The sequence below is a fragment of the Anopheles ziemanni genome, chromosome 2 (assembly GCF_943734765.1).
Source record: "Anopheles ziemanni chromosome 2, idAnoZiCoDA_A2_x.2, whole genome shotgun sequence".
Lineage (NCBI taxonomy): Eukaryota > Metazoa > Arthropoda > Insecta > Diptera > Culicidae > Anopheles > Anopheles ziemanni.
In genome coordinates this window covers 68,069,765-68,095,888 of record NC_080705.1, presented here as the reverse complement: position 1 = coordinate 68,095,888, position 26,124 = coordinate 68,069,765, and the positions used below count along the sequence as shown (strand labels likewise).

The 26,124-nt window shown below is 44.0% G+C and overlaps 1 protein-coding gene across 2 annotated transcripts in view; it reads left to right on the top strand.

Moving 5' to 3' along the window:
* Nucleotides 1–20,734, top strand: part of LOC131281819 (serine/threonine-protein kinase NLK) — a 69,092-nt gene extending 48,358 nt beyond the window's left edge. The window contains exons 2-9 of one of the 2 annotated variants that reach the window (XM_058311173.1): nt 2,819–2,948; nt 8,682–8,737; nt 12,806–12,998; nt 13,098–13,307; nt 13,408–13,596; nt 16,017–16,218; nt 16,300–16,393; nt 20,332–20,734. In XM_058311173.1, the coding sequence (XP_058167156.1) occupies nt 2,819–2,948; nt 8,682–8,737; nt 12,806–12,998; nt 13,098–13,307; nt 13,408–13,596; nt 16,017–16,218; nt 16,300–16,393; nt 20,332–20,386 (1,129 nt within the window). In that variant the 3' untranslated portion in view covers nt 20,387–20,734. Of the gene's footprint in view, nt 1–2,818; nt 2,949–8,681; nt 8,738–12,805; nt 12,999–13,097; nt 13,308–13,407; nt 13,597–16,016; nt 16,219–16,299; nt 16,394–17,323; nt 17,391–20,331 lie in introns of those variants that run through there. The other variant, XM_058311174.1, reaches the window with a different exon arrangement.
* The last annotated feature ends 5,390 nt before the right edge of the window (nt 20,735–26,124 follow it).

Sequence of the window (26,124 nt, the reverse complement as noted above, 5' to 3'; positions counted from 1 at the left end):
CCATACATGGGATTCGAATCTTCACTTGAGATTCAAATCTCTATGACGACTACCATCTCTTTTAGTCACTCATTCACTCTTTTGGGATTCAAATCCCTTGAAGGATTCAAATAAAAAAACAAGTAACAAAAACTATCCGTTAGTATTTAAATCAATCATTCAATAGTAAGATTCAACTCAATCACTCATTCTTACTCAGTACGCACAACACTAGTTCATACCTATTCTGAAGGGAATCGGGACGTTCGTTGTGCCTGGACGCTATTAATTAGCTAGCCTCATTAATGTTGGATGCATCATATGCTTGTGTGTTTGATGGCACAATCCGTTTCCACCGAACTGTGATGGATTTGCCCAGTGTTTACCAAATGTGGAAAAAACGTGTTGTATGATGTTAGGAGGAAATCAGTAAGTAGCAATGGTTTTAAACAAAAAAACATGTGCTTTCTCTCTCGGGGATGCATGAACCTTTGGAGATTGGTATGGACTCGTTAGGGAATGTGTGGCCAAGTTTTGCGATTTCGCACGCAAATGGTATGATATTTTTAACGTCCTTAATTCTCATTATCACGCTCCTCCGTGCGACAATCGAATTAGTTATTGCATTGGAGCTAAACATAAACTACGTTGCTCAAGTCCCCGGTGGCATTTACATGTTCGTGTGCCCACCGTAGCTTGGTGACGGCTCGATGTATGGATAAATATAGCTCCTAACCTTTTCGGTTATCGATGGCGATAATCAGTCGCTTAGATAAGAGAGTAGTTAGCACCGGGGCGAGACGGAAAGTAGCACCAGGACTCTCGTTCTAGTGTCTGAGGCTTGTTGCCACCAATGATAGTCGGACGATGACACACTCGACAACCCCGGCTTTCTGCGTCTTTCTTGTTGGTCACCACAGTGACGACAGACATTCGCTTTGGAGATAGTAAATGGCAAAAAAAGAGTACCTTCAAAGGCGGTGAGTGATGGTCCTTCCAGAATATGTTTTTTTGGACGTTGCAAACGACCCAACCGCATACACTTTCTCGTCATCCATCACACGGACATCGCCCAGGAGTTGAGGAGTGCACACGCACGTCAGCTAACGTTGACTCCCGAACGAACGGGTGATTTGTTCCGATTCCCGGCATCGGAACGTTTTGTTTTTACCTTTTCAATGTATGCTTCACTTTCACAGGTGCGTGTGTGGTGCGTTGGAGACAGGGAGGGAGAAAGGGAGAGTAACAAAAAAGAACGCACTGGAAAATACTCGTTGGTAAAGGCTCGAAACACGCAACGGTCCGTGACGGAACGCTTTCACCCATGCCACATGCGCCCGTTCATAGGAAAATTAAAGGTGTAAATGAAATTAGAGACTACATCGTACGCTCTCCTCCACGTTCCAGTGGAAGACGTTGCCCTAACCCCCCCCCGTCGAAACGACATCCCCTTACCGGGAGGTTATTGCAGTCATTACAGTATCCGCCCCACCGGCCGGCCCTTGCCGACAATTTCTCCTCGGTATTCGGGTTTTCCACGAGTTTCCCAGCTCAAAATGTGACCAAACGTTGTCGTCATGATCGCGTGCGTCCCAACACCGGGTCGGTTCCACACCGTCACCGGTGCTCGCCCTGGCGTGAAACGGAGGAAAAGGACCCACCGAGCGGTGCTGAGAACCGCCTCGGTTTGACATCCATCCGGCTGCAATTCACCGACGTCGACGTCGGCGTCCTCCGTGCTCACGACTAGACGGGGCGCGTCGCCATGATCAGCACGAGAGTGACGTGCATCAAGATTGGAATTGAATTAAACTGAGCGCCTCGGTGCTGCAACTCCTTCCTCCGACACTGGAGCTTTTCTCAGCCTCTTGTCAGCCCGAAACGTGCGCCAACTCTAGGCGATGATAATTTGCTTACCGTGAAGCCTGCCTGCAAATTACGTGGAAGAGGTTACATTTTTCTCATATTGATTAACGGCCCAATCAACCTTGAAGATGTTTTATCGAACTGCTGAGGGGACGTCACCTTAAACTAAGAACTTTGGAAGAGGAGAACTCCGTTAAGACCTCTTCCGTTTTTCCCGAACAGCTGGAACACTCCTATCGACGTCGATGACCGACAAACTGTTTCCCACAAACGTTCCGACCAAAAGGTCCCACCACCACCCCGGCACGTGACAAGTTGAAGTCCTTTTTGCCGGCCGTGGTGCGTGTCCTCTCCCGAACACCGTTGACGGATGACGTTTGAATTAATTCCTTTCGGCTGCACGCAAGCACGATTGGAGTTGAATGCTTTCGGTTGCAGATGGGATCGACCTCCTCGATTCGTACGATCGTGAAGGAATTTCGCATCTCTAACTCACCCACCCGCTCCCCGCCCGCCCGCCGGGAAGAGGTGTTGATTGACCATCCATTCATCGTCCCAGTGTGTGACAATTCGAAACGGAATGTTCGCAAGGGGACGATGGTCGCTCACGTCTTGGCTAGTTCGCCGTTCGCGTTGGTTTGTATCAATTAGGAAGTTGAAATGCAATTGCATCACTCGCTGGTCGGTGTCTTCGGAGAATACGTGCTTCACCAGGCGAGGCTGTTATAATAGTGAATGTCCTATGTTTGTTCACGGTTGTTGTTTTAGTTCTATATTTTAGTTCTGTTAATTAACCTTGAGAAGAAAGTATTGAACAATTTTTTTTCAAAATCAATCAACCATATTTCCCATCCCCGGGGTGACCAACTCGAGGAAATCGAGAACTTGTGCGACTAGCTTCAATTAATTACCTGCTCGTAACACTGACTCTAACCGTTCCGTTTTTCCCGTTCTTTCTTCCTCCACTTTCCAGGGCCGTCACCGATCCGCGCGATGGACGCCGGGTCGCGCTCAAGAAGCTGCCCAACGTGTTCCAGTCGCTCGTGTCCTCGAAGCGCGTCTTCCGCGAGCTGAAGATGCTCTGCTTCTTCAAGCATGAAAACGTAAGTAATCACCTACCGTCGCCATTTTCTTTTCCTTTCCCGGACCCGAGAAGCAAAAAGATTCGCGCTTTGCTATTTCCCCCTGCGCTTGTTGTGTTAGAAGTTTTTAATTAGGAAGTGTTCTGTCGCCGTCGCCGTGGCGAGCCCAACTTTGCCAACAGTGTTGGGCAAGGCAACCTTTTCCGCAAAAAAAAAAAAAAAACAGCATGCCGGAGTCTTCTGTGCGACATGGTTACGTGTTGTTCTAGTTCGAGCTACCTGTTTTCTGCTGGAAGCATTTTTATTATTTCGTATGGCTTTTTGAAAACGGTTGAAAGGCAGCAGAAATTCATGGTCAACAGCGAAAAGTATTCCCAACTTTTTCAACCTCTTAACCTTCAAAGTTATCGTGTGACATTTGTTGTGTTTTGAAAAAAAAAGCCCCTGAAATGCTTATTCAAATGTATTTCCTTTTTCTTCTTTTGCTCGTTAACAAGCAGTAACTTTAAGCTTATCACTTTTCTCATACAATTAAAGGTCTCAATTGGCTTTTCGACTGCTGAAGGGTCGATCTATCGGTTGATTGATTAACTTCGAAAAAAAATGCATCGCCCACGGGAGGCAGCTCCCCACCCCCGGCTCATCGTGCTGCGGGGAATTCCGGGTACCCAGCCTCCATGGTGTGTAACGCAATGGAAGGGAACTAAACGGATCAGTTATGAATCACGAACTAGGTTAATGGTTGCCGGGATTGGAACCACCGAGAGAGATGCTGCTCGGATGAATCCGAAAATAGACCGCATTCGATTAGCCTTTGCCGTCGCTTGCCGACCGTTGCCACTGTTGCCGATTCCCATTGCAGGCACCCGGCGTCATTTGGCTCTCCGGTTCGTCGCGATGGATGCGCCGGGAAATCATCGTGCATTCGATTGCTCGAACGCTCGAGAAATTCGATTGTGTAACGAACCTTCGCCGCTTGCAAATCGCTCGGTACAGCTGGATTCTTAATATTTCATCATGGCAGTATGATGAAATGAAGTCAGCTGGAAAGTTCAATTTGTGGCTTCACTAATTGCCCGGAGAAGTACACATCTAGCGATGGTTGTGATTTGGGTCTAGAAAATAGATTTTCCGGGGTCATCGTCAAATGGTCGTCCATGTCATTTTCCAACACAATGTGAATGTGTTATGAGAACGTAAAGTGTGAATCAAATCAACCATATCCTTTGATGAAACCAAGGACGATTCGTTGCGTTATTAAAAGAACTGTAAAAGCATAACAGTTTCATGGTTGGATCTACCAAAAAAAGGGCACACGCTTCCATTATCCTTCGTCCGAGGGTATTTGGTAACACACGAAACACGCATTAATACACGCTTTTCTTCTCACACTCCCTAATGGCCGCAGTAATTACCCGCATGCCATTAGTGTAGCCCATAAGGGCGAAAATGGTTGGTCGAAAGAAACTCTACTGAGGCAATCCGCTGCGCAATCGGGGTGACATCGTAAAGTTATCAAAAATCGATTTCGGTCATCATCGTCCAACGTGTTAATCCACTGGGAAATCGATTCTCCATATATTGTCGGAGCAAAGTGGCGTGAAATTCTACGCTGCTTAGCATTAGCCTGTGGTCACCTCCTATGATTTCCTCCCGATTGCCTTACTCATTCTACCATCTGTGTCAAGGCCGGAAGGACGGGTTTCCGTATCGAGCAAGCAGGAAGAGGGTCCTAAAGTGTGCGCCTTCTGTCCAGAGTCCGTCGCTGTAGGGCCGCTTTGTGCACCGCATCGAATGTAAAACCCATTTCAGCCAACATGGTTTCATGGTTTTTGTGTCTATTTCCGTCGCCAGAAGTCACCAAGACGACAGCCCGCGTGTGCGGGATAAAAGTTGGTCAAACAGTATTTCTGGTGGTCCTACGAGAAGTGCGTTTGACGCCAGCCGGTCCTGTTCCAAGGCAAACTAACCCGAAGCCTTCCAAAGCGGCTATTTATATATGGGTTCCTTTCCCTGGTTAGAACTCGACTCACTTAAAAAAAGATGAGGGTTATCGACGCTAATGAGTACGATTTAAAATAATGTAGCTTCCGTGCGTTACTAATCTCCGACAAAATGAGCCGGTAAGTCGGAAAAGTGTTACAATCAAGTTGATATTACCTGTGTTTTGATAAAGTTTTATCTTTATATGATTGTTATTGAAACACGAAAAGAATGTTGGTTTAATGATGGGAAATTAACAAATACAGTAGGACCCCGCTGTACGCTATACTCGATATACGCGATTTTTTTTACAAATGACATCTCATAGCGTTTACCGTTGTTGATTAGTCAAATTTGCTTTGTTTTTGGTTGAATGAAGTTTTTAATACGCAGTTTAAACAGCTTTTTAAAGGCCATGACTGCAACGACGACACGGCCTGAATTAATGCACGTCGGTTCTTGTTCCAATAAGCTGTGTAATCTTGAAGCGATAACGAAGCGATTAATATGGCATGAAATAATAAAATTAATCAGAAGAAAAGTGCTATAACAATTACAGTAAAGATGTTCGAACAAGGAAAAAGGTTATGCAGAAGTAGCTCGGCAAATAAAACGACCACAATCAACAGTATGGCCACTCGGAAGCGTAATGAGATAATAGAAGAAATGGAACACTATTAATGATTTGGATAGAAGATATGTTAAAAAGCGGTTTCCTCTCAGTGTCAACTCTTCAATATGAAGTATAAACGATATGGCAGAATAATCCGCTAAATTTCGATACCAGCTATAGTGTTCGGTCCCAAACATTAGCATACTACGGGGACCTACTGTAGTCTAAAATCCATTATTTATTTGTTTCATTTCACACTCCTCTCACTTTTTACTGAAAAATTATAAATGGATACTTTTGTAACGATTTAAGCTTCAAGGTGGTAAAAAGAAAACAATCCACAATTATTGCAAGACTAATTTTAATCCCCCGCGATGGTTATGCAAATTCATCCTATTCTTAAATGGCAAGACAAGTGAGCAATATTCAACCAAAATCCGGATGAACAATAGAACGCAAGGTTTCTGTTTTCGGCACAAGACACGTAATGAAACCCGGCGCGCTGTTGAAATCTGGAAAAGTCTTATGCTTCTATGCTAACGCGGTGCTGCAGCCACCGTTTTTCATCCGTCCCTGCCTTATCAACCATCTAGCACAGCGATCCGTGTGCATGCAGCAGCTCGCGGGGTGGCGTAAACAAAACAAAAAAAAGTTGCCTAATAAACCTTCCGACTGCGATATAAATCATAAACCATTTCCGGAGGGCTAGAATGTTTTTAACATTTTCCCGCCCTCCCTCCCCATTCCCACCCCGGAGCTTTCCCGCCCGGACGGCTGGCGTTGCATAAATGCTGCATGCATGCATCCCGTGCCCCGGCGTTCTGTGTGCCCATTTTCACGCCGGTCCGCCATGTCGTTGAAAATGAATAGAACCCCAAACGCTCGCTGGGGAAGGGGGGGGAGGGGAGCCTGTTGCCATTGTTGTGCGGTGTTTCTGGTGGTTTCCAATGGCGGTGGAGGAGTTGGAGTTCCGCCGGGTTGCAGTTCTTGCACCGTTCCGCGAGGGTTGCAACACTCTTGCACATGCACCCGCTCGTAGTTTTGTTTGTTTGTGTTGTGTCGCACGGTGGCGGAACAATTCATTACCGTACATAAAAAAGCTCACAATTCGCGCGGCAAAATGTGCAAAATAAACGTCACGAACGGTCACAAAATGGTTCTGAATGCGAAACACACGCGAGCGAGCGCGCGCGCGTTCGTGTTGTTACGACGGAAAGCGTCGTTTAACCATGTGAAAATATGGAAATTGAACATTGTGCTGGATTTGGGGATGATGGCATGCGAGGCTCGTTAGGGGCTATGGAACTGCGGCCCTCAAACCGGACAGTTGTTATGTTCTGCGCGACAAAAAGGGCGTGCGCGACCGAATTCCGAAATTTGGCAATTGTGTGTCTGTGTGTTATTTTTTGGCCGGTGTAAATGCGTTTTCCAACGACACCGCGAGCAGCTCTAATGCAATTAACGTGGGTCGTAATTTTGAATGCTACATTGCGCCCGGTGCATTGGAATGAGCTTTTCGCGTTGTCCACCACCAATATCTTTTCCATCCAGCATTGGATAAATCACGATATTACTTCGTGCGGGGTGTATCATTAATTCTCGAAACAACACCGGCGGTGCAGCTGGTCGGAGTCGCTAAGCGAATGTCAACATTATGCGATGGCACGTGCAAATAGAAGGCGAACATAACTGTGACTGCAACCAGTGACAACGGAATCTGCATACCTGGGCATAGTTGATACCATTTGCAACTCGTTTATCAAAGCCGCTTAGCGAGTTCGGAAAATCTCGTTAACGAGCTAAGCGGGAGCAAACCTCATGGCTGTCGGTATGACCTGCCGCAAGTGAAGGTATGCGTCATCCGTTTCGTTGCATTTATCGGTACATAACATTCTTGGAACACGAGTGTGAGGAAATTGGTCTGTGCAATATTACTAAAAATATTTCTTATTGCTATAGTCACGTTTAGTTTCATGAGGACGAAAAAGAAGTGATTTTTAATTCAAACGTTCGTTTTTCCTAACAATATTAAAAATATTTAATTAACAAATACTTAGATTGTAATTCAGTAGTTTCGAAGTGGGTGATATTGACAACATAATATTATTTTTGGTGAAAAAGATAAATGATAAAACGATCGTAAAAACACCTTCAAGATTAACCGATTTGCAAACGTGTCGAAATGTGAATCCTCAAGATGTTCTTTTATATAAACCCCCACTGGTTTACCATTTTTCGCGGACGAACCACGCTTTGCCATGCACGAAATGCTGTTATTACACCAAACTTACGGTATTGATATTGACTCTGGAGGAATACAGTGGAACGAATGGCATTCCGAGTGTCGACACGGCACGCAAAGTGACATCAATCGCACGAGCTTCTTTGCATACCGCGATGTCATCGACATAAGGCAACAGTGTTGAACAGCGCAACCTTCCTCAAAATCACATCTCCACGCGTCCTCGGTCATACGGCAAGCACTTTTGGCCTCCGTGCATTGCACTCTGTTCGGAATGGAAGAGAAAAATCCACGCAGTTCGATGTCGTGCCGGGGTTTCTGGAAATCTACTGCAGTTTTCGAAGAAAGCCTCTGTCTTCCAACCCGTAACCAGTGACGGGCGAACCTATCTCCTCTTATGCTAATGTCAAAGTTCCCACGCCAGCGAACGAACTGACACGCCGGGTTGACTCACAACTGTGTTCGATTTGACCGATTGCTTCCTAACGCCACGACGACGGTGTCGCGAATATGAGCCGGGATGCAAGCTTTGGTGCATTCGTTGGTGCATCGTCAGCTGTACTGACTGCCGCCCGTTGCCAGTCATCGTGCGGTTTTTTTTAAATATCTGCTGAGTCAACCTGTTTCCCGCGCGGAACTGCCGACAATTCCGCTGACAGCAGTCAATCTGCGTCGAGTGTGGGCAGGGCAAAAGCAGGGAACTCGACCAAAGAGCACAAGTTAAAAAAAAAAACTGTCAATCGGCCTTCGATCGATAGCCTCCGAAGGGTTTTGGAGGTTGGTCGGGATGGGTTTGGGATTTAAAATTGATAGTTTTCGGATTACAGGAAGAATGCGGACCTATGCCAATCTAAGCTATTGCTGGTGGCTTCATCGAAAGTGTATTAACAACGCTCTGTTCTCGTTCTCGTTTCAGGTACTCTCTGCACTGGACATTCTACAACCGCCACATTTGGATTTCTTCCAGGAAATGTATCCTTTTTCAAACATAAATAATTGCACGATTGATGCTCCAACTGCATTTCCCCACCTCCCGATGTTAAAACATGTTCTACGGGCTGCTTTTAAGCCACTTCCAAAGAAAACCGATCACCACCGCATCGGGATTAGTTAATCATCCTGTTTGCACCTGTGCCAACCGGGTCACCGGACTTCCCGGGCGTCTTATTTCCTCCCGACTGAACTTCGGGCTTTAGTGAAACTGCATTTGATTGTGGTTTAAAACACGACATGCGCAGCATTACCACTTGTCTTTTTTGTTCTCCTCCAATTTTGCCTTTTTTGTTCTCCTCCGCGACTCAAAGTTAACCCTTGCTTGTGAGCAAAACGACACCCAACCTGAAGCTGGGACGGGAAAGAAACTTCATAGACGCCCGACATAATATCGTCTACAAAGGGATAGAGAAAAGGGGGGTCACATATGTGACTCTCTATAAAAGTTTCACCTTTCGCATTTGCAGCATGAAGCGAGGTGGCAAGATTGGATGCGGAAGCGGACGGTATCCTAACACTGCACCATGCTTATTTGTTTGCGGCAGATGGTAACGAGTGGTAGTTTTCATTTTATTGCCTTTTCCCCGGCAACGTTGGTCCTTTTTGTTCCATTCCAGACAATATTGAAGTTGAAACGAACAGAAACTAAAGCAGCATCTGTGGTGGTTTGGTTATTTTTTACTTTAAAGTGCCATCAAAATGGGCATCAAAAGTTGAATCACTCGGCGAAGATTGCCTTAGAGATTAGAAAGCTTGGAATTGGGTAAACCGCATGAGTCATCAGACAACGCGTAAGGACTATGCAGTAGTATGGCTGTGTTTGTAATTCCGTTGCTCGTTGAAAATTTTCCCCGGGATGACGCGGTGTCGCGCAAGTGTGGAGGAAAATTAAAGCAACCATGGAAAGCATCCTGCCAAGTGGAAAACAACCTACACTCATCCATCAAGCGCCAAGGCGCTCTTTCCTTTAACAACTGAAAGGAAGGAGTTGTCCTGTCGTATCTTTACTCCATCGCACCTCCGTCATGACCTGGCCCGGGAATACGTTTGAGCTGATTTGCTCAACCTTGATCGGTGAATTATTCATTTAAAAAATCTCGCCAACGGGAGCACATTCTCTGCTCATGCAAATTTCATGCCAGTAAACGCGCCTCCGTCCCAGCAGTTAATGAGGCGTTTCGGTGCAAACAAACTTTTCCACTTCCCGCTTGGACTTGTCGTTCGCCTTCTTTGTGTCCGCATAAGCTGCAAAAAGAACTTTGTCCTATTAGCTCTCTCTCTCTTTCCGTCTTGCGTTTGGCCCCGGAGTGAAATTATCACGAACATCCAACATTTCAGAAGTGTTTCCAAATTTGCTCACCATGGAAAACTAGGCCGTACCCACGTATACCGCAAGGACCGTGCTGGGAAAACCCCCGACAAACACTCGCCTGCCAAGTGTCATTTTGTCAAATTCTCTGTCCACGCACCACCGCACCGTGCACCGGGACAAAAGAAAAACCGAAATAGACACCCCAGTGTGATTTTTGACCAGCGCGCCATAAAAGCTCGTTTTCTTTTTCATCCCGGGTTGTTTGGTGCCTGTGTGGCATTTCCACCACCACGGACGGCCGGCAGCACGTAGAGAAAAGCCGCACCACGAGATGGGCACCTTCGTTTCCGTTTCCCGATAGCGTACCGTTTTTCTGCATAATATTCCACTCGTTCTTTATTGACAAACTTTCCACCAGTGTGGAGAGGGTTTTTCCGAGAGCGCCACCAGTAGGTAGCACCGGGCCACTAATGCTCCTTCCGGTCCACGCTGTGGACAAGTTCGAGTCCTTTCACGATCGGTTACTGACGGTTTTCGCTAGCGGGGAACCGACGGGAGGAAGCTTGTGAAAATTTGGCACATTTTTTTTAAAAAGCGATTTTATTTTATATCCTTCCCGCCCCGGAAGAACTGTGGGGGGATGTGTGAGGGGACCAGTGCTGCCGGGAAAAACGTTCAAGGCCATCTGTCGCGGCAGCAGGGCGTAGCCGTCGGATCGGCAGGCTGCTGTGCGCGCCAGCTTGGGTTTGCTGTGTTTTTCGTTCGGAGCTTTTCGCTCTGGAAGAGCTCGGGAAAACGTGTGCGGGAAAGCAACGCAACAGCGAGGGAGAGAACGAAGCTTCGTGAGTGGGAAAACCCACCTCGGCCGAGTGGCGGTAATACACTTATCTGCCCCGAGGATACACGTCGTCGTCGTCGTCGTCGTCGTCGTGTGTGGACCGTTGAGAGGATTTTTGGTTTTCCCGGCCAACGGGAAACGGGGCGCAGCAGTAACAAGGAAAGGCATAAGGATGTTGTTGGACCTCGTGTTTTTGTATGCGGTGAGGGTGCGTGTGCGTGGACCTTCGTATCGTTTAAATTATTCCTATCGCTCCCCCGGAGGGTCGACTCTCGTCTCGTAAACTTCGCACAAAAGGAACCTTTTTTCCCATTCGCCCCGGTATCGCATTAAAGTTTCAAAAAGGTCCATGATGGGTGTGTTCTATTCACAGAAATTACTTTTAATAATCTCGAGATTTATTTGTTTATGACAGCTTTTTTTTTCTTCGCCGAACGACCCTCTGGAACAAAAATAATTGGAACATGTTTTGCAATTATTTTTTAGCGCCTCCCATGGAAGGATTCGGCTCCGTTTGCAAAATTTCCACGTGATTAATGGATGCAATTTAGCTTAGCCTGGATGCAACACAAACACACACATACACGTCCACTTAGCACTAGTGTGGATGGGAGAGGTTGGTGTTGTCCCTGCAAACAAACCGCCGGGTGATGATGAATTAAGCAAGTAATACCGAGCGCCAGTTGGAGTTTTCCCATCCCTTCGAGCACAACCGGGATGGACGGAGGAAAAGCCAGCGGACGAAGGAAAAGCTATGGATCAAAATGTCTGGAAAATTTCTTTGTTTCCTCATTCCATTGTTGTCTAGCGGGGTAAAACCGATCGTTCCTGCCCCTGATGATGGTTTGCTGCCAACGTCAGGCACTCACTCCCGGATGCCCTTCTTCCGGAACGGACGAACCGACGGTTGTCCTTGTGCGTTCGGTACGGACCGATGGCCATTTCCCTCCCACCATCGATTGTGGGAGAGCGAAAAGGGTTCGTTTGAAGAAGAGGGTTGGGAGAAAAAAAAATGCGAGACATATCGACGAGACGAGACGTCCTTCTGGCTTGAAGCCACTGCATGTCGTCTCGTTGTCACTTCCGGACGCGGCAGCCCGGGGATGTGCGGTCGGGCACGAACACCGTTAACGAATAACCAAACGGAAGTGTTTGCGGGAGAAAATAAACTAATCGTCAGCAGAAAAGAAACTGTCCTCTCGCGGCTTATCGCAAGGAGGAAGTTGTGTATCGCCGTTCAGCATGATGTTACGATGTGTGATGTGTGTTGTTCGGTGGGCGGAAGCTACCAAAGGGTGTTGGTTGCCACTTTCCCGTCCGTTACGACGCGATTACATGCCAAAATGTCAAAATTCCATCGCAATACCCCCAACTAAAGTACCTTGCGCTGGTTTTACTTTATGTGCCTGGAAAGGACATCGCTTTCCCGTCTCGTCTAGTCGGAGGACGAGCAAAACGTAAATAGAGCAACTTTCAGCATCACTTAACACGTCTCGACCGGGAGCAACCGACGTCGGTGGTTTCTAATAAGCGTGTCGTGGTATTTTATGCGAACTACTGGGAAGAGACAACTGTGATTGCCACCCCCTTCAATGGCGCTGCTTGATGAATGACTAGGGTTTAAATAAACTTTTCGCCAGACTGAAAGTTCCACCAGCTCGGGACGATGGTTGAGGTTGAGATAGGATCGGGTGGTGAAAAGGAGTAAAACTTTACAGACTTGTGGATTAAAAAATCCTTTTTTGCCTCAAATAAACACCGGGTTTCCCCCGGAACACATAGTTTAGTAGAATATGTTCACGTTGGGAAGTAGTTTTCTATTCTGTTGGAGTATGTATTTAAAACCATTGCGCCACTTGATGTTCCTTAACTGAGCGCCAACCCCCCGCACAAACAGCTACGTGATTACGGAACTGCTTCAGTCGGATCTGCACAAAATCATCGTCTCGCCGCAGCACCTCTCCGCTGACCACATCAAAGTGTTCCTGTACCAAATCTTGCGCGGTCTGAAGTACCTCCATTCGGCGCGCATCCTTCATCGGGACATCAAGCCGGGCAACCTGCTGGTGAACAGTAACTGCGTTCTGAAGGTAGGCTACTGCCCGACCATTTGCTGCACGCTCGATGCAGCTCGATATCGAAGCAATGCCTTACACACACACACACACACGTTTTGTTTTCGCTTACAGATTTGTGATTTCGGGCTGGCGCGCGTCGAGGAACCGGACCAGTCGAAGAACATGACGCAGGAGGTCGTTACCCAGTACTACCGTGCGCCGGAGATTCTGATGGGCGCCCGCCACTACTCCGCCGCCGTCGACGTCTGGTCGGTCGGTTGCATCTTCGGCGAGCTGCTCGGCCGGCGCATTCTCTTCCAGGCGCAAAGTCCTGTCCAGCAGGTAGATACACCAGCACCCCTAAACCGTACGAGGTCCACATGTTTTAACTTGCTCCCTCTCTCTCTCTCTCTCTCTTTTCATCTTGTGCCTGCCCTCACAGCTTGAACTGATCACTGAACTGCTCGGTACGCCGTCGCTGGAGGATATGCGACACGCTTGCGAAGGCGCCCGAAGCCACATGCTCCGAAGGGCACCAAAGCCACAGTCAATGTCCGCACTGTACACTCTCAGCACCCATGCCACACACGAAGCCGTACATCTGCTCTGTCAAATGCTTGTCTTCGATCCGGTACGTATGGAATGTAACCGGCGCTAGTGGACGGGACGGATAACGAATGTCAGGCAAAGAAACACTATACAAATTTTCGTTCAAGAGTTCTTCTACGATTAAGTTTAAGTTTATACAATTTTTAAGTGAAAAGGTTTTCGAGAATACTCCCCAGCATAGGGAAGCCATTTTTCACACAGAATGAAGTAGAATATACATGGAGGGACCCAGGTTCATTGTTATTACAGAAGTTAATCCTTGCACACGGAAACTTCCGGGTTTTCCCCATCTTGCTCGGTTCGCGGATTGCTCCAACGTGTTCGTTAGTGCATAAAAATAGACGCGTACAACATACAGCCATGTTTGACGCGTGCAACATACAGCTTTTTCGTCTCCATAGCGACGCCGTTCGCAAGTGCACGTGCTTTGTCACGAAATGACCGATGCGCCTGACAGCAAACAGTAGGCTGGTCGGGCTCCTGCTGCATGTTTCTCTGTACATTAGAAGCGCAATCGATTCTAAAAGGAATAACTCACTTATCACGAGCTCGTTATCAATTCAGCATTATCACGTGCATGGTTCGTAGTGTTTTAAAAGCAAGCAAGATAAAGGTGTTTCACAGTATAATGTTTCTTTTCGAGACTCGTATTTCGATTTCTTACTGTATGGAGGAGTTTCTTGCTGAGATATACAGTCTGTATCCGTATCCGTACAGTCACCAATTTCAACTTCAAGCCTAGTTATCTCAGCGACTACGTGACCTAGGACAATCATTTAAACGACATCTCGTAGATAAACTTCTATTCTATCCAATGAGGTCTTAACATTTCGAAAAAGTTACTTGTAGGTCACTTTGTTCTATAGAAACCCAAAAAAAGGCTCAAAATCGATGACAAAAAAGTATTCGTACACCCGACTTTCTTGACCAAAAACACCGGTTTGGTGAGGTTCTAGTAGTCAAAATATCAGCCTAGTCATTATTTAGAGTTATCAAGTGTCTAAAAGTATGGCGGCAACAATTTTATATCTATTATTTTTATATTTTAACGTGAAATGGCCGGTGAAACTAGACAAACAGCTGCAACCGATAGAGAACTATCTTTTTCTTGTGATGTAAAGGGAACCCAACTTGGCAAGTTTATGAATCCTGTGAAAAATCTCATGCTAAGTCTCAGGAACTTATAATTCGTCGAATTAACCAGGATGCAACTAGACTAAACCCTGCAAACAGACACCTTTCTTGGTTACTCAATCGCTATGGGAGGGTGATTGCTCGAAAAGCTATTAAGTTCTCCATACTTCGAGTCCTCAAACATGACGAACGAAGTGTCTAGTGCATAAATCATATGATTTGGATTTCAACTCTTAAGAAGATTTTTTGTAAATAACAATTACATTGCATTATTGTAAGTTGCAAACTTGTCATTTCCTAGGAAAGAATAAGAAAGACTGGTGATTTGCAAATCGCTGTATTTTGATGCCATTGGCGTGTAGGCTCAGTGTTTTATACACTATATACAAACAAAATTTAGCAATTTTGGCCAAAAAACGAGTAACAATAGACACCAGACGTCGAACTCAACCATCATTACGAGCAACGTTGTTCCAACTATAAAACACAGTAGTTGAGAGTTTGTGTTATGGTGTTCCATTAAGACCATTAATCGAACTGGAAATATTGAATTAAATATGAATCATCCGTGGGACATAGTCTACTTCGCCCATTTTGTCACTTGGACAAGCCATGGCTAGGTTAAACTTTAAATGTTCAATAATATGCTCTCTGAGTAAAATAACGATCCCAAGAATAGACCATGTATTGTCCAAGAATTACCACTTTATGAGACCGTACAAGTGTTGACGATACTCCTAAAGTCTCCGGAATCGATCTCTGTACAACATTTGTCGAAAGACGCCTAGATTTACCATGAACGGGACATTATCTTGATCTTAGTAGACCCCTTTAGAAACATTATAGAAATCGGGTCAAATTTCCAGCATCTTTCGAAAAAAAAACTTGTAGAAATGATGCCTTGGCACTTGCTGGCCATTATTGAGGCAAGTGGCATTGATTGTAACATATTGGCACATCAGGTACCGATGGCACATCATCAATACTCATCATGTACGGATACTTTTTTGTCATCGATTTTGAGCCTTTTTTAGGGTTTCTATAGAACAAAGTGACCTACAAGTAACTTTTTTGAAATGTTAAGACCTCATTGGATAGAATAGAAGTTTATCTACGATATGTCGTTTAAATGGTTGTCCTAGGTCACGTAGTCGCTGAGATAACTAGGCTTGAAGTTGAAATTGATGACTGTACGGATACTTTCTTGTCAGACTGTACAAATCAGATAGTTACTTTGCTAACCAAACAAACGTTGTTTTTTCTCTCCCCCTTTCTTTTTCGGATGTTTTCTTCGTGTGAAAACCCCAGGATAAAAGAATATCCGTTATCGACGCCCTGGCGCATCCATATGTCGACGAGGGTCGGCTGCGTTACCATTCCTGCATGTGCAAGTGCTGCTACACCACGTCCGGCGGTATGCGCCAGTACACGGGCGAGTTCGAACCGTCTGCCACCCAAGCATTCGATGACCTGTGGGAGCGCAAGCTAACCTCGGTGCAGCAGGTGAAAGGTAATTTAAAAATTGCTGCAAAACCCATCGCCCCATTGCGCCCAACGACATCTCTAAACCATTCTTTTCTCCATCCCGCAGAGGAAATGCACAAATTCATCGCCGAGCAGTTGCAAACGGGCCGCGTGCCGCTCTGTATAAATCCCCAAAGCGCCGCATTCAAGTCGTTCGCCAGGTAAGTGAATGGTGCCGTATAGTTTGGTACGATCATATCTCGGTCACATTAGTTTTTTATCCGATTTTGTTTTTGTCCGGTTCACTTGCGCAGCCACTCTTACCACATCTCTATCCTATCTCGGAGGTTAAACCAAAAGATTGACAACCGGTTGGATGCTTGTATTTTGCGTTTCCCTTAATATTTTTCGCGAATTCGTTCCTCTTCTTAGGCGGTAGCTCTCTTTAGCGAAATTAATTGATTCTTAAGCCGAATTGTTGTTGAGAAACATCCTTTGGTACTAATATTTAATTTTATGGCATTGATCTCAGTTTTTGTAAGTAATTTCCCTACCATTTCTCTTGGAAAGGGTTTCCTTTTTTCTCCAAGTCATGCCACAGATAAACCTCAAAATGAAAAATACAGTGACGAACGTGGAATATTACAAATCGAGAAAAAAGAGAAAGTGTGAGATGGTAGACGAGCAAATTGGGAAGACATTTTTGACGCATTAAGTCAAGTTCTTTTTATTCAAATTTTTCTCTAGGTTTGAGTCCTTCTTTTTGTTCGCTTTTTTACCTCCGATTTTCCCCCCTTCTTTGATGGTGTTTTTTTATTTAAGCTTCTTACCTCCTCTGTCATTCAAAACATTCCTTCGATGTTAGTAATTTTCTTGATAACAATCGTGAAATCGAATCGGGCCCCATTCCCCATCCTTCTTTGCCTCTTCGAGTGGTCGCCTGACCCTCGGCAGAGTGATGTTGGTTACCACCCTCCGTTTTTTTTTACTTCGCAAACCATCTCCATTTTCCTTGTCCACTTTCATATTTTCGTTCCCGTTTCTCTTTGTCCCTTTCGCTCTTTCTGTTGACCTCTTTGTTTTTTAATCTTTCTCAACTATCGTCCGTTTATCGAAACTCACTCTTGACATTGTGTTTCGTTTGACAACAGCAATAATCATCACATATCACCATCATCCAATCATCATCAGTAGCAAGCAGGTGGAAAAGAGCGATGCAGCGGGTAATGGGGGAAGGTGGCCATCCGCCACCAAAGAACCCGGTGGAGACTGGTGTGTGTGTGTGTTTATGTGAAAAACAAAACTTCAAATTCGAGAAGAGAATCAACTCAATTTGAACAAGTATAAAAGTACTGGGCATTGGGCGCCTCCATCGACTCTATGAAGAGACAGTGTGTAGACGGAGAATGTGTTAGAAACCATTTGTTTGTAAAAAATGAACAACGGTAGCTTGTAATCGTAGAGAACACGAAACAGCAAACTGCACTGTAGAAAAGCTAAATACTGGTGGAGGAAAATCGAACAAGCAGAAGGTTTAAAGAAAGGCAAGAAGCGAGAAAAGCATATTTGGAAAATCAGGAAGCACAGCTTATGCCGGAAATCCGGTGACAAACAGTTTATGGCTGCATTCCATTGCATTGCAGCCCTCTGGGCACACACCATTGCCATCATTATTTGTCACACGCCATGCACCTCGGAAGCCGCTAGTATCACCACCACAACCACCACCACCACCACCACCACCCTTAGCCCACCAAACGCTCCATTGCCACCGCAGGGGCCACTATCAGCACAACCACCACAACCAGTTCGCTTTCCGCATAAAAGCTGGTTCCGAGCTAGAGGCAAAGTAAAAAGAAATGAACTGAAATGTAACTGCCGGCTGCAAAAAGTGCACAAACTAGCAAGGGCGCGGACATCGGCGTGTGCTACCGCCGTCCTCTTTGCGAGCAGGAACCTTAGAATGTACCGATGCGTCCATCGTCCAGCGTCTCTTTGCCCGACCGAGCTCCATCACGCCATAAGAATTCACTACGGGTGCACGACTATACTCCGGCACCGGCGAGCCGTGTCACTATAATGTCCCATGCCGGTGTGGTATGGCGTGTTGTTTGCGCCTGTCGGTTGTTGTTGTTGATAAAGGTGGATTCTCGCGCTAGTCTGGGCAGACAACGGACGGAGGTGGGCAAAATGATGGAGGGAGTATATGATATACAAACGGGCGTCAGATCCTTCCGCTATTCTTCGACTTTTCGCAAATAGGTGTGTGTGATTACAGATGTTTCTTTTTTTGTTTTTGTTGCTCACTCTTTTTTATTTTCTTTATTTCTCTCGCTGTTCCTCTCTGTCTCTCTGTTCTGTTCCCTCTCCGATCGAACCGTTCATCATCTATTGACTCACATCCGGGCAACCCCGTTGTTATCATCCAATACCCGCCTATAATATTTCCACGATTTCCGCGTCCTCCACTCGTGCCTTAATGCTTATCAATTTCATCTCATTCGCATCCCCCCGTTCTTTGGCCGTTTCATACTTACTTATGCCTTTGCAAACACGTTCATACGACTATTGCAACTAACTCCCAGCCCGGCATTCCTTCATTCACCGTGTTCATCCGAATAACCAGATGTTATCCCTATTGTGTGTGTGTATGTTTTAAATGTTTTTATGGTTACAAGAATGGTACTAGTTCTCTTGTCCGTTTTGCTCGATTTTCAACATAGATACTCCTCTTCGGCACGCATAGATAACACTCCACGGTAAAACTTGGAGCACAACAACAACAAGATGTTGACATTGTTCGTTACATATACAGTTTAGTTTATGTCCATGCTCATGATTTCAGTACAAATTTTGCTATTTGATTCAAATGTTTATATAATAAGGCATACCATTTAGGAAAAAAAACCCAACACAAACACTCCTTGATAGATATTTCAAAATGTAACCGAAATGGAGTTTTAAAACTCCTATAAATGGATAGTAAAATAAAAATACACACATACACACACATACCCTTCAACACAAACATTAAATCACCTGTATAGAAAACGCTTCTCGCTCCATCTCACCATCTTCATAATTGTTTGTTTATGTACTGCACTCGCTACACTTTCACCCTGTATGCAATGTTTTGCTCCATATTCGGTTAAACTAAAGATCTCTTAATTGATGCTCCTTGTTTCTGTTGCTACGTTGCGCAAACCAAAGGCATCACCATAACACCGGAGTATACCAATCATTCGGTCTTTCCCTGACCAATACACAAAACAAACACCAAAATCAACTTCTCTTTCTTTTAGCGCTAACATTCCACATTCGTCACATACATACATTATGTTTTTTTATCAAAATTCTGTAATTTTAAGCGTTTGACAATTTCCCATAAACCAATGTGTTCTTACTTCTACTTACTGACTGGCTTCTAATATGAAACAAAAAACCTTCCCGCTAAACGTCTGTCGCTCGTAGCATATTTATCCATTTTCCGATCCGTAATCCATCTCGCACGGAGAACGGCATTGAGGTTTAAACGCAAAAGAACTTACCGGAGCTTCGTGCAGCTCTCTGCATCCAACTTTCCTGCTTGCGTTTACTAATTGCATTTGTGTTGTTTTGCTATTCTCTCTCCCCTTTTGTCTCTTGCCTATGATGAGCTGAAACAAGAACAACTGGATGCAATTGGAATTATATAAATTGTTTCTTATCAATTCTTTCGTTAACTTGCTTGTTTTAAGTGAATGTCGTCTTGAGTCCTGTTGTAGACATGATACTGATAGCGAATAGTTGATTGAATTGTATTTGTTCGAATATGTTTCACAAACAATACCTAGAAGAAGTTTACCATGTGACATGAAGAACCCACGTTGTAGATATCTTACCGATTAAGCGTTTTCCAAACGATTAATTGTTCAATTGCATTTGTTATTTCTTGTTTTCTGCCTTCAGTGAATCAATGGCATGTTATTTCGCACCTACTAGTATGTTTATTTTCTCATCAAAGTCTTTTCCCCGAAAGTGCATTGAAGCGCATATTCACATCGTGTTCGACAACACGCGTCCCCCTCCCCGATCCGTGCCACACAACATCTGACATAAGTTTTCTTCTTTCTTTCTTTCTTTTTTCCATGTAACTTTTCTCCCTCCCGTGACTGTGTAGCTCAACCGTAGCCCATTCATCAGAACTGCCACCGTCACCGCACCAGTGGGAATGACATAATGAAGCGATGGCCGCATAAAATGGGATGATGTAGGACACACCAAAATTAAGATGAGAGAGAAGACCCCCCTTGCGCACACGAGACCATACCAATCGGACACCACTATTTGGACAAAGCATGTAGAACAGCAGTTCGGAAAGAATCTGCCCCACACCGTTAGAACGAGAGCCATTCGGATATCATCTCCAAATTAATTTCGCGCTAGCCTCGTGTACGCTCTTGTGGTGGAGATATGGTGAAACAATTGTAACGGGAAACGAGGAGCAAAAATTAACGTCCGGCGAATGCATCATCTTCTATTTTACGTCTGCCATAGCGCATCGAAGGGACAGTATTTTTTTTTTTTTTTTTTTTTGTTAAGCCATCAAACCAAGACGGAGCAACAAAAGCGACTCTTATGATAGAATATTCTGCCGCTAACGAAGAAAATGGAAGCGCCGTGATCGCTAGAAGAACTACGAACGCCAGGAACGAATGAGTCTGAAAGACGACGTACGGAGTCGCTTGTTGCAGCTAATGCTTCCGCATTGGTTAATCATTTCCATGGTTCAATTCATGCAATCATCGGCCAACGTTCTTCCCCTTCCATTTTGGTACACTGCATCAAACAATGAATGCACAAGAACTATCGTAAACAGCACTATACTATACAACCGTAGGTTTGTACAGGACAACAATCCTTTGTGATTATATCTTGACGAGCATTCTTGCAGCTGATAACAGAGTAACAGACACAGACACCATTTGCGATAGTTTTCAAACTGCCACTTACAACCGGAAAAGTTGTAAACTCAATCATCCCAGTTCTTGAGCGGTAGCATCTGCCGGATTATACTCTCCGTTGATCGCTTTCTTGTACGGTGTGCTCTTCGAAGTGCCGGCTCCAACCGGTAAACGGACGCAAAAAGTAATGTAAATAGTAACCCCCTCTAGATTTACATGATTGATTTCAGCTAGAAAAAGGCATGATTTTCTTTAATGTAGGTTCTTTTTTTTATAGTAAATTGTCTACGTTTTAGCACTAGGGGTTGTTAGGGATAGGGGAATGGACAGGAAGTGGACTGGAACACAAAGAACTCTATTGAACTATCCTCATCTTACGATACTGCTCGTACTACCCTTTATCATACATGAGTATAACCGCCACTGCATAACGGAGCAGATACGAACTAAACTACATACAGATTGTGTTCAGTCATGTCAGAGTGAAGTACTGATTCGCGTGCCTATCCGCGGTCGGATAGCCGTTTAGTCTAATCGTTCCATTTAAGATACTTGATATCCCCTTATATCGAAATGGAAGGTCGAACCATATTCCTAGTGAAAGGAAACGAATCGAAGGTTTAGTTAAACGCAAGGAAGAATCATAGTTGCAAACACGGAAAGACGATGCAAATGCAACGACCAATCAAATCTTTCAATAAGATCTCATAATTAGTTTTTTTTAAATATTAATCCATTATATACTAGATTACTTTTCCTTGACCTAATAAATCGCGCAGTGGACTAAACGGACTTGGCACTGCCGTTGGGAGAAAAAAAAAGAAAGCCAGAGAACGTTATGACCCACAAGGAGAGAAGTCAATGATGATGCTGTTGCTCGATGGAGAAGTAAAGTTGTGTTAGCAAGCAAGGGGTTTTATGAAGGTGGTCAAAAGGCTTCTATTTGCTTAACAAATTTTCCTAAAATAAGAAAATTATGGTTAAGCAATCGTTAGCTGTATTACCGACGAAGGAAACAAGAGAACGTTAGAAATCGAAGAGGTTATCAAATTGGTTCGTGTCGTATCCTGGTTTGGACTGACTATTTGAATAATTTGTTCTCGTTTGGGAAAGTGATAAAGATAGATAATTGAAAGAGAACAACAGCGATAGTAAACGATTTTGTCAGTCAGGGCAGAAAGGCAGCATAGAACTGAAAATTAACCGTGCGTTGGCGTGGCCAAAATGGCCCAATAGCCATGATTTAAGGACAAAACTAGGAAAAGTCACGTAAAAAGAACAAAAGGGTTCATGCTGGATGTACCCGACGGATGGACGTTTGCTGGCAATCGCACGCCAACAGGATGTTATTTTGCAGAAAATCGTGTTTGCCGTGGCTGCGTACTGTTGGCTGCGTGAGTTTTCATAATTCCCTAGACACCATTAGCGGAGACACCAACCAACAAGCTGCGTTCAAGCTATGCTTGTGCATGTCTCTTATGTAAAACTAGCAGCCATTCTGTTTTAGTAAATTTTTTGTTTGGTCGCAACTCATCAGATAAAGAAGCAGATGAGTAATCTTTTGGTTTTCTTCTCAATTTTACATTTGGAAAAACCCTATGGTAAAACCGTTTTAAAGCTCCCGGTCGAAGTGGCATCTTTCACTCAGCTTGTGTAAGTTTCTTAGCCTTAACACCATTGAACGGATAGCTCACTGGACAGAATCATAGTCCAAAGAGGACGATCGTTGAGCTTAAACAAAGGGTGCACATGTGTCGTAGAGATCAGATAAGCATACGATGTTAATTAAGGCGGCATTGTGTTTGTGGGGTCATTTGAGTAAGTAAGTACCTAAGTACACTCTTTGAAAACGCCACATGGCTATGTTGAGGAACCACTTGCGACTGAGGCATGCAAACAACCATTTGTTTCATTGGAAATGTACCTTTTTATGAAGATGCAAAAATGTACTGTAATTGTTGAGAATGTCCAAATGAATGTCGTTTTTTCGAAAGATCACGTTTGCAGATAGCTGCTTATGGAGGACATGTGTGAAAATAATGCAGTTAATTTGACAAGAAACGAGCACTTTCATCTATGTGTACCGATTAAATGCATGCGTTGCACCGTTATACAAATGCTCGAGCAAATACGGACGTAACGGTTGTGGTCATTTGTTCTGGGAAGAAACCACTTGACTTGCAAATTATCAATGAAATTATCCTGTTTATACCCTTATTAGACGAGGAATGTATCTGTCATATTTTTCCATCCTTTTACTGTCAAAGTAGGCTCTGGCAGGGCGTTTGACATATAAATGATGTTCGCTTGTGTAATAACGCAAAGTTCCACAAAATGGGTTTTGCAGTTATTTGATCATTTTCATGTTTGATTTTAGCGTATTGTTCATCCTAGAGTAACGAACAAAATCCGTTGCAAACAACAAAGCAAAAAGTAAACAAATCGCCACTTTGACGTATAAATTCCAGTCGAAGGAAATCGGAACCGGTCATGCCTGATTCCGATTTTGAGGAAGGAATGTATCTGTCAAGCGCGTTTGGCAGATAACTTCTGGAAAAATATGACAGATACATTCCTCGTCTAATAAGGGTATTATGCGTCCGGTAACGTCACGAGAAGAGTCGAACACTTATACACGCCGATTGAAAGAGGCAATCGGTGGCTCTCTTGAATCCTTCCGATGTGCAACGAAAGCATGCTAAAATACCACTATCCAAACCACACAAACACTCCACCCTTTGCTCCCCGGCGCGAGTGGCGATTCACTGTTGTTTCGGGGGACAATGTCGTAAGCACTGATTTAGATGTAAAGGACAAGGCTAAGGATGTATGTAGACAAACAAAGGCAGACAGAAGGCAAAACTGCGCGGCAGAATGTGTAGCCCCGATAGGATTTAAGAACGTGTATATTTGATAAGCGAGCGAACGTAGTTGAAGCAATTTTTGCGTGCCCAAATTAATGCAAAAAAAAAACATAAAAACTAAAGGCATTCGCAAATAGGATAGGAATGGAAAACAAGAGAAGATACACTGAAGAACGAGATCAAGAGAGAGAAAGAGACAGAAAAAAAGAGAAGACATGAACATAAATAGAAAAACGAAACAAACATTTGAGTTTATTTCTTTATTTGTAAACATTTTATTTTGGATTTCTAAGTTCATTCCTTTCGTGAACTTCACTTTACTTTTATGTTACATGATGACGGTATGGTTTTGTCCAACAATTTCATTTTAAGCTTGTTTTATTTTGGTGTAGTTTGTTTTTTTTTCTGTTTTTCCTCACACTTCTCCCACATACACACATACATACATACATATATACATACATGCGGGCTGTTCACTTTTTCATACGCTTCAGAGATAGAAAAAATGTTTACGATCCTTTTTCCAACACGTACAGAAAACTTCAACACGGCAGAAGCCATCAAACTGCGACCAATGGCACCGAACCGGAATCCCCGTGGATGAACCTTGGATGGAAAATTAAAATGTTTTTGGGATGGGGAAAACGATGAATTGATTCGGAAGCAACACACCATTCGTAGACACACACTCACATAAACACACGGTAATTAGAAATTATTAAAGTACTTTGATACAAAACGTACAATTGTTACTCAATGTTAACGATACCAATATTCAATTAGGAGGAACAAACAAACGAAAACTATAGTAACATAATTCTATGTGTGTTATGCGTGCGTGTTGTAAATTGCCTTACATACAGAGCAACCACTATAACCGCAAGGACATAAGGAGAGAACAGTTTAAAATGAAAAACAGTTCAGAAATTGCATTCGCCATTGCTCGAGTGTACGAGAAATAGAACACTTTTGAAACTGTCTCGGGATCACGTTTGTTTGGTCAAAAGGCCGAACAAAACGAACATTTAAATGCTGGCCATTTAAAAGTGAAGAACAGAAACTCTCATTTGAACAATAACACTGCATCCTACGGAGCAACATTTTGTTCGTCTTCGACGATACATCGAAAAAATGGAGGATGGAATCGGACCGTCGGAGAACTATTTGATCGCGGTGATACGAAGTGTTGCGACGAATTGTGCCAGATGGGATGCATTTAGAACGCGCAAGCCGTATAAATCACCTTCCACAAGTATGGAGAGGCAGGCAGTCACAATAATTAACATATAAGCGTGGAGTGAACAAGCAAAAACTAACCCCTTTCCGATGTGAGACAAAAAAACAAGGAAAAAACTGTTAAATTGAAGACAAAACAAAATCTATGATGATGAAAATTAGAAGCTAACGTTATTCGAAATTTGAAGTGTGCAAAAAATTCCAAAACAAATTATCATTCCGCTTGTGTGATATTGGCGTTTTTTCTGAGTGTTGATGTTTGAATTTGTGCTATATATCTATTTCATGATACGCATGTGGATGCCGTCGCGCCAAACACACTTATAATGCAACCCCGCAGCATACGTGTTACCACACTGAGGAAAATACAATAAACCTTCCCATCAGTACTCTGTATAATGTTGTAGGGTTAACGTCATCGGGCAAGGTATATAAACCATATAAAATTGTACTTGCCTAGTAAAAGCGTAGCTAACCTGTGTGGCAATTATGAAAAAGAAACCCCCATGGGCCCTCATATTGGAACCACTTGGGAAAAAGGCAAACTATATCACCATGCCGAGATGCATAAAAAACATAGTTTAGTACTTACACAACCTACATGGGGCATAAAAATCACACACCATACTACCCCATGGCACAAACATTGCCCATACCGCGCGCTTAGTACGACGTACATAACGAAACGTGTTTTGGGAAACAGTGAAACACTAAGCAAAAGCACTTCAGTTCCAATTTTCTGGTGAGAATGTGGAAGGAAACATCTAAACTTAATCCAATTAGTGCTGCATATAAAAGACTTCAAATTATCACGTTTATTTTCGATAGAACCAACATAGTTTTCATCCGAAGTATGCTTTCGAAATTAAATTTTCCACCATCGAAATAGTACATCAAAAAACCAACCAA